This window comes from Nannospalax galili, unplaced genomic scaffold, assembly GCF_000622305.1.
Source record: "Nannospalax galili isolate Female #2095 unplaced genomic scaffold, S.galili_v1.0 scaffold488, whole genome shotgun sequence".
NCBI classification, from domain to species: domain Eukaryota; kingdom Metazoa; phylum Chordata; class Mammalia; order Rodentia; family Spalacidae; genus Nannospalax; species Nannospalax galili.
Window position 1 is genome coordinate 1,736,054 of NW_008360316.1, and position 9,441 is coordinate 1,745,494.

Here is a 9,441-nt window from a genome sequence, read left to right on the forward strand (position 1 = left end):
TTCTTTAAATTCAGTGAATTCTTTTATCATATTCATCATTGTTCTTTTGAGTTCCATGTCCTGCATTGTCTCTAGGGGATTCTCATTGTGCTCCTCTAGAGGATTACTGGTATTTTGTGGGGATATGTTATTTTGGTTTTTCATGTTATTATTTTTCTCTGTGATTTTGACATGTGAATTTCTTTTGTAGTTTCTGATTCTTGTGTGAGACTCAGGCCTTCAAGTTTAGGTGTGCTTCTTTTTGTGAACTTTATGTGTCTTTGTGGTTTACTTTTTGGGCATAAAGGCTGGTTTGTCTAAGCTTCCAGTTCTCTCTTTTGATTTTATATTGGAGTGGATGGATTGCTTTTGTCTTCGGGAGTTCCCACAGAGGCCCAATTCAGATGAGGGTCAAATGTTTTCAGGCCTTCTCCTAAGGTCTGAATCCCTCCAGGAACGATTTTGGCCTCGGGAATTTGGGGGTTGGACTGGCCTTGGAGCCTAACCTAGGAAAGATGCTGGTCTAGGGCAGCTGGTGGCTATGCCACCCAGAGATGCAAAGGCAGATGGGGCGCGAAGAGGCCCCAAGGACTTCTGGGGACTGCCCTGATGAGCTGTGTTGGTCTGGATGCAAAGGATCAGGAAGAGGAAAGGTCAGCCCCTGGGTCCCAGAAAGAAGCAGGTGGGTGGTGCAGGCCCAGGGAAGCAGAGGGACATGAGCACGGGGCCAGGCCCAGAAGCAGTGCTCCTGGGGCCCAGAGAAGGCACTATGTTGGTCTGGATGAAAAGGATCAGGAAGGAGTATTGGTTCCCCAGGTGTCTGGGGCCCCAAGACAAGGAATGGGGCAGGACCCAAACTAGGAGAGACTGGCAGGGAGAGATGGGAGGGTGAATGAGGCTGGGGGGAGTCAAGGCGCAGAGGGCGTGATGGACTTACCCCGGAGAGAGGCTTGTGGGTCAGATTCAAGTATGTTTATCTTAAGTGTCCTCTGAGACCTTTTCCTGAGGCAGAGTGCCCCCCCATCTCTGTCATCTGGTCACCTGGTGTATGTGTCAGGGACTAACAGGCAGAATCTGAAGGGCTTCACCTTGGCTCCATCCCTGCTGTTAAAGAGTCCTATTCACATTATTCTCTGATGATCTTCCCACTATCCGTTCATCCACCCATTCCATCTGGGTCCTACCCATTTCATCTCTACAGCTGTACTCAACTCTGCAGCTCTGCTCTTGCCCTAGTTAGCTTTCTATTGCTGTGATAAACTGGGAGGAAAGGGTTTATTCCATCTTACACTTTCAAGTGATAGTCCAGTCCATCTTTCAGGTAAATGTGGCAGGAACTCAGGACAGAAACCTAGAGACGAGCTAAAGCACAGACCACTGAGGGAATGCTGCTTACTGGCTTGTTCCTCTGACCTGTGTTCAGCCTGCTTTCTTACATGACCCAGGGCCACCTGCCCAGCGTTGGCACCACCCACAGTGGTCTAGGCCCTCCAGCATCACTTAACAATCAAGAAAATGCCTCACAGATGTGCCCACAGTGCAATCTGATAGATGAAATTCCTCAATTGAGTCTCCCTCTCACAAAGTGTGTCAAGTTGACAAGTGACACCAACTATGACTTTTCACCCCTTATCAACCTTGACACATAAACACATAAACCTCAACCTTTCCTTTCTTTGTGTATCCCCAAGGTCTCACATTAATATCACAGCATAAAACACAAAACTTTAAAGTCCCACCTTCCTTAAAAATTCCAATGCTCTCAAAAAGACCAAAAAAAAAAAAAAAAAAAAAAAAAAAGTTCAGTGTGTCTTTAAAGTAATTTGAATTCTCTTAACCATGGGTCCAATCTTCTGTACACCAAAGAACTTGGGCAGCTCTACTTCTCTGGCTCTGCCAACCACAGCACACACAGCTTATCTTGTAGGTTCCTGCTGGCTCCACTTCACACCTGCTACTGCCCTTGGTGGACCTCCCACAGTGCTGCCATCTCCTATATGCTGGGGTCTCCGCCATAACTGAGGCTTCACCTTCATTGATGCCCCCCTGCCTTCTCTACAGGGATTTCATCCCTGCCAAATGGTGCCAAGCCTCAGCTGCTCTCCATGATCCCTCATATTTTCAAAATCAGTACCATGTGGAAGATTCTTACATATTACCAAGTCCATCTTTTAGCTTGAGATGTAGCCTTGGCCACTGTGGATCACAGCTTCTGTGTGCTGACCCTGAAAAAATATTCCCCAGGAGATTTCACCTCAATGACGCTGGTCTCTTCTTAATCACAGCTAATCTCTCAGCCCCAGCGGACCAGCCTCCATCACCCGACTATAGCAAAGGTTTCACTTTAGTGGTGCTTGTTTCTTGTCAATCACAGCTGATTCTTCAGTCCCAGCTAACAAGAAACCACAAATATCACAATATCAAAATATCACACAAATGGCCCAGATAGAGTCTTTGAGGGACTCTCAAACTTCCCTTTGAAATGCCACAAGTCATGCCTTCATTATTTACATCTCTGACTGTACTTTTTTTTTTTTTTTTTTTTTTTTTTTTTTTTGTGAGTGTATTGCCTGCATGTATCTAAATGCACACATATGTGATGCCGTAGACCAGGGCGGCCTCGAACTCACAGAGATCTGCCTGCCTCTGCCTCCCGAGTGCTGGGATTACAGGCGTGTACCACCATGCCTGGCTTCTCTGACTGTTCTTATCTTCCAAGTTCCCACAGAATAGCTCACTAAACTCCAACCACTCAACAACTTTTTCAAGCCAAAGTTCCAAATGTTTCCACAGTCCTCCCCAGACATGGTCAGGTCCTTCGCAGCAATACCCCCATGACCCTGGTACTAATTCCTGTACTGATTAGCTTTCTATTATTGTGATAAAATACTCTGACTAAAAGGAACTTGGGGAGGAAAAGGTTTATTGCATCTTACACTTTCGAGTGATGGTCCAGGCCATGTTCTGGGGAAGTCAGGGAAGAACTCAGACAGGAACCTGGAGGCAGGAGCTGAAGTACAGACCACTGAGGGAGCACTGCTTACTGGCTTGTTCCTCTTGCCTGTGCTCAGCTTGCTTTCTTATACAACTAGGACCACCTGCCCAGGACCACCACTGTGGACAGTGCCACAGTGGTCTAGCCCCCTCCCCCCCCACCACTGTACAGTCAAGAAAATGTCTTGTGGATATGCCCACCAGACAATCTGATAGAGGAAATTCCTCCTTAATTGAGGTTCCCTCTCCCCAGGTGTGTCAAGTTGATGGCCAAAGCCAGCCGTAACAGCTCTCAAGCCATGACCTACAGTGGCTTGACTCCCAGCTGCCACTTCTCCAGCTTCTCCAGCTCAGTTCCTTGGGCTCATTATCCTATCAATGCAAGACTCTGCATTCCACCATTTTCCCAGCTTTGCCTTCTCAAGCCTCTTTGAAACTCTTTGACGGTCTTTGCCTCTTTACTCCTTTGCAGTCACCCTAGAGTGAATGGTGACTTCCCCAAAGATGCACAAAATGGAAAGAGCGAATTCTTGCCAATTTTCATACAGTATAATTGATATTTAGAGCTCCTTCCCTATCCACACCTCCCCTTACTGCCCATTGCCCAATTTAATGTACTCTATTGTAATTGTTTTTAAATTTTTGTTTGTTTGTTGTTGTTTATTAAGAGTAAATGGGGCTCAGTGGGTGAACATATGTGCAAACATGAGGACTTGAGTTTAGATCCCCAGCACCCACATGAAAAGCTGGGGATGGTAGCACATGCTTGCAATCCCAGCACTGGGAGGCCAAAACATGAGGACCCAGGGGCTCACTGGCCAGGCAGTATAACCAGTCAGTGACCTCCAGGTTCATTCTCAAAAAATAAGGTGGTGGTACTAGAGAGATGGCTCAGCGGTTAAGAGTACTGGCTGCACTTTCAGAGGACGCAGGTTCAAGTCCCAGCACCCACATAGCAGCTAACAGCCATCCTAACTGCAGTTCCAGGGGATCTGACACCCTTTTCTGACATCCACAGGCATTGCACAACACGTGCACTTACATTTATGCAGGCAATACACTTACATAAAATAAAAAATTAAAGGCCAGGCGTGGTGGCGCACGCTTTTAGTCCCAGCACTCAGGAGGCAGAGGCAGGTGGATCTCTGTGAGATCAAGGCCAGCCTGGTCTACATAGTGAGTTCCAGGCCAGCTGGGGCTACAAGGAAATGCTGTCTCAAAAAGAAATTAGGTGGAAAGGTATAAAGAGAAACATTTACTTCTGTATGTGCAACCTCACACGTCACAGGTGTACACACAAACACAAAGGTAGTGAACAAATTAGCCCCAATTGTTAGATATAAAAATACAAAACTTCATTGTATCTGTGTTTTTTGCTTAGGAACAGATGTCGTGATTGTGAAAAACGGAAGAAGAATATGTGGCACTGGAGGCTGTTTAGCCAGCGCACCCTTACATCAGAACAAAAGCTACTTTGAGTTCAAAATCCAGTCTACAGGTTAGTATAATTGTACTTAACTGTTGAAAGTCATGGTTGTTCTGAATAGTAAGACTATAGTCTTACTATAGTAAGATTCAGGAGATAATAATTTTTTTTAAAAGATCTGAAAATTTATTTAAAAGGCCCGAGTCTTTCACTCATCTGTGGTCCAGGTTAAATTAGTCAGTTTACTAAATTAGGCTCTGTTTTCTCTTCTGTGAAATAGGATTTATAGGAGTTGTACTTTGTGCCTCATAGGAACTCTGTTTGACAGTGTTTTAAAAACAGGACACTGAAGCATCATTTACAGGTCCTAGGGCTTCCATTTTATTTTGTCAGGCATATAAAATATGTGGATTCTTAATATTTCATCTTTAGGGCAAGCTTTTGTCTTAATACTCATCAAGATGCCCCCATTCTTTGTCCTCTGAATTTGGAATTCTGGAAGAAGTCTAAAGTGTATACTTCTTATGCTAGTTAGACTTCTCATTGCTGTAACGAAATACCTGAGAAAACAGCTTAAACTGCTTTTGGCTCATCATTTCTGATGTCTCAGTTCATGGTCACTGGCTCTATTGTTTCTTAGCAAAATGAGGCAGAAAGTCATGGCAGAAGGGTGTGGTGTTGCAAAGTTACTCATGAGAGTCAGAAGGCAGAGGTGATGACAGGAAGAGGCAGGGGACAAGATACTTTCATCAAAGGCATGGCCCCAGTGACCTCCTTCCTCTCAAATGCTTCCTCTCAAATGGGACCCACCTCCTTCATTACCACTGTATAATAATACCCTTGTATTTTTCAAGGTTCTCTAAAGAAACAGACTGATGAAATATATAGGAATTTATTAGATTAGTTTACAGGATAGAGTCAGAATAGTCCAACAATGACTGCACAACACTGGAGAGGCTGAGAATCCCATAGTTGCTCAGTCCACAGGGCTGGATGTCACAGCAGTCCCAATCTGGTGCTGAAGGCCTGAAGAATTCCTGGAAATCTGCTAGTCTTCAGTTTATGCTGCAATCCGAAGAAGATGGTTCTACTATCAGCGGAGGAAGGCCAGAGCAACAAGATGAGCTTGCCAGTAAGAGAGAAGACAAGTAGGCAAAAAGCAAAAGCTCCCTTCTGCCATGGCCTTTTGTATGGGCTGCCATCAGAAGGTAATGCCCACTTTTAGGGTGGGTCCTCCAGCTTCAAATGATCCAATCAAGAACTTCTCTCTCATTTCACCTAATCCCAGATCCAGTCAAGTTGACAATAAAGTTTAGCCATCACAGCCCTCATACTGTGCACCCACAAAAGGATTAATCCATTGATAGAAGCAGAGTCCTCACTACCCAATCACCACTCCCTGATTGACTCCGTAAGCTGAGATCCTCATGGGCCTTTGGGAGGGACACTGCATATCCAAACCATACTTTTTAAAAATTGTGTGGAGTTTCTTGAATTTTATGGCATGTCTGTGTGTTTATTAGTTAGTTAACTTGTACGGTATTATACAAGGGGAGTTTTTTTTAATTAAAAGCTGTATTATAAAGAAATCTCTAGTGAAATCCTTCTTGAGCCATGAGTAATGTAAATACAGAATAAAAAACTGGAGTGAGCAAATGAATCTTCCACAAGCAATACAAAAGTTTTCTCTGGGGTTTGCTTTCTGTGTTGTTTTAAAAATTGATTTTCCTATGTGAATGGAATGGAACAAAGCCAAGTTTTATTGCTGTACTCCCTTAAATGCACTTGTTTCTTAAAAGAAGCAAATAATTTTTGAACCTTAACTCTAATAAAAATTGTATTGTGGATTTTTCTATGTAGGACACTGTTCCCAGTGATATCCCCGGAGTAGATAAAGTATTGGAGTTTGTAACATTAATCCTTTGTTGAAATCGGAGGTAACTGTTACAGTTCTTTAGAAGTGAGGAGACTGCAGAACCCTTTCTGGAAATGTATGAAATTACTATTGTCACCTGCTATCACTCTTACAGTTGCTCCCCTTGGGGAAATAAATTATATGGCCAAATTATTTTGAAGGTCAAGACAGTGAAATCCAGACATGATGCAACTTTGTGATGGAGTCACTCAATCCAGAAACATTGTTAATACCATGGCATTAAAATTTCTTCATGTGTAAAATTTCTCCTGATTTTAATAAAAACTAGAAAGGAAGTGGTTTGAGGAAAAAGTCCAGGGCTCTAAATATTTTTTTAGCTGGTCAAGGGAGTGCCTGCGTAGGGGGAGGGGGACTTTACCCTGGTGGTGGAGTGCTTACCTAGCATATGTGAGGTACTGGGTTTCAGTCTCCAGCATTGGGTGAGAAAATGATTTTATATCTTATTAGTTTTCAACTTTTCATATTATTGTTCATTACATACATTATTTATTACTCATGACTATAACTAAAGATAGTAATCTCCCACTCTGAAATAGAGAGTGAAAAAAAAACTCTAGAAGAGAGGAAGTTGGACATGAAGCCACACCCCTAGCTGAAAAGCTATTGATAATTGATAGCTGCTGGGAGAGGGAGTCAATTTTCTTTAAGGGTGTGATCCCTAGTAGGTCAGCCATGCTCCAGGGGCTGACCCCACATCCCAGAGTATTTGGATAACACAAATTGAACTCCATGGACTTAAAAAAAGAGAGAACACAAAGGAGGGGGATGGGAAGGTGTGTGTAGACCAGAGAGAGGACATGAGGAGGAGATGAATGTGATCAAAACACATTGTAGGAAATCTAAAAAATAATCAGGGAAATATTATTTTTTAAAAATTCATGCCACTTAATTGTGTGTTCCTGGAAATTGAACCCAAGGCCTTGAGCATGCTAGGCAAGTGCTTTACCACTGAACTGTGCTTCCAACCCTATGGTGCTTTCAAAAATCTTAAGAGAAATAATGATAAAGTACTAGCATTTTTTGGAATACTTAGTGTGTGTACTTTACATTCTAATGTTTCGAGGGGGTTGAAATATTTTTATTTTTATGTGTATGAATGTATTATTGCCTGCATATGTGTAAGTGCAGCTGTGTCATGTAGTGCCAGTGGAAGTCAGAAGGCATTGAATGCCCTGGAACTAGAGTTACAGACAGTTGTTAGCTGCTATGTGGATGCTGGGAATTGAACCCGGGTCCTCTCCAAGAGCAGTTAGTGCTCTTAACCACTGAGCCATCTCCAGCCCTGATTTTCTCATGTTTTTGAAGACTTACCCTATCTCAAGTGCTTTGTTTGGGTAGTCTTGTATCTTTTCCTTACCTTTTAAATGCTGTTGACCTCACAAATAAGGAAACAGGGAAGGTAAGTACTTAGTCCAAGGTAACATAGCTAGGTGACAATTTAAACCTTATCTCCTAGTTCATCTGTAGAGAACATTGTATACTTCAAAGCCTACTTTTTGAAAAAGCATTATTTTATTATTATTGTTTGTGGAGGGGTGGGTCTGTGGAAGTCAGAGGGCAACCTTGTGAAGTGAGTTCTGTCCACTTTAACATTATTCTGAGGATCAAACACAGGTCATCGGGCTTATGTCACTTTTGCCCACCAAGCCATCTCACTGACCTGAAACCTTCTTGTAAAAGATTTAAAACAAAGAAGAAACAGTTTTGTGGTCATAAGATAAGATGCTTCTTATTTTGTCTTTTTTTTTTTTAAGGTGCTTCTTTAAAAAAACAATTTATAGCCAGGTATGCTGGTACAGGCCTTTAATCCCAGCCCTTGGAGGCAGAGGCCAGCCTGGTCTACATAGCAAGTTCCAGGCCAACCAGGGCTACATGATAAGAGCCTATCTCAAAAACAAAAAACCAAAAAAAAAAAAAAAAAACCCTTATACTCCCTTTTAAAATAACTTTTTATATTTACAGTCATCAGATTTGGGAGGTATTTAATCTGTTATATTTTTAGGAATCTGGGGTATAGGTGTTGCGACTCAGAAGGTAAACTTGAACCAGATTCCTCTTGGCCGAGACATGCATAGTCTGGTGATGAGAAATGATGGAGCTCTGTACCACAACAACGAAGAGAAAAACAGGCTGCCAGCAAACAGCCTTCCTCAGGAGGGAGATGTGGTGGTGAGTCTTCTGGTGGAGTTGCTGTTGGTCCACTGTGAATTATTAAAGTTGAGCTGCTTTGAGTAGGCCTGCTTGACATGGGAGTTTGTGCTTTGTATTCTAAAGCCCTGGGATTGGATCCAGTGAGGTGATGCAGTTTCCAGAGAGAGCACCTGGCAGATATGCTGCCTCATCTTACTATCCCTTCTGGAATTGATGACCACCCACCTGGGACATTAGGGTGACTGACCCTGTATTTCCATGCAGGAGAATTAATGATATGTTGGCTGCTAAACAGTATCCTACTGTCACATCAGGGAAACCTTACTACACAATTTATATATTTTTTTGATCATACTAGAAAATATTAGAATTTTTTAAGGCTATTGACCTCTTAGAGGAAATCTTCACATTAATTTGTTAGGAACATGTTAGAGAATCACAGCATTTTATCAGAAGCTGATCTTTGTTAATCTTACTAAATTATCTCCACTTTCAGAGCTCTTCAAAGAACTGCACTCAAAAATCCTGAGGCATAATTACAGAAAAAGTGTTGGGTGTTTTGTTTTGTTTTGTTTTGTTGCTTGGGGCTATTGTTTTCGAAAGTAAGAATATCATGTTATTGAGACTCCCTATTTTTATTCCTAATGTGATGTATTTAACTACATTTCAAAGCACGCATTGAAATGTAACTCAAAGACCCCTTTCTGTCTTTTCTGGACATTTCCCCTCATCCAATAATATCCACAAACCCTGTGTAGAATCAAGACTACTAGCTATTGAGAATAGTCCTAGAGACTCGGCTAAGCTGACTTGTGCACAGAGTCTTGGATTCCTGGCTCTGATATCAAGGTGAAAGGAATCTGGGAAGAATGAGAGAAGGTTTCTAATAAGGTAACCCTGGCCAGACATGGTAATTTAGAAAGATTGAAGAAAAGTATGACTTTTTTTTTTTTTT

At 42.4% G+C, this 9,441-nt stretch overlaps 1 protein-coding gene across 1 annotated transcript in view; it reads left to right on the forward strand.

Moving 5' to 3' along the window:
• Spryd7 (SPRY domain containing 7) overlaps positions 1 to 9,441 on the forward strand; it is a gene marked incomplete in the record, with an annotated part of 36,239 nt that overhangs the window by 18,477 nt on the left and 8,321 nt on the right. The window contains 2 exon segments of the mRNA XM_008824963.3: positions 4,355 to 4,471; positions 8,338 to 8,504. Of these exon segments, the coding sequence (XP_008823185.1) occupies positions 4,355 to 4,471; positions 8,338 to 8,504 (284 nt within the window).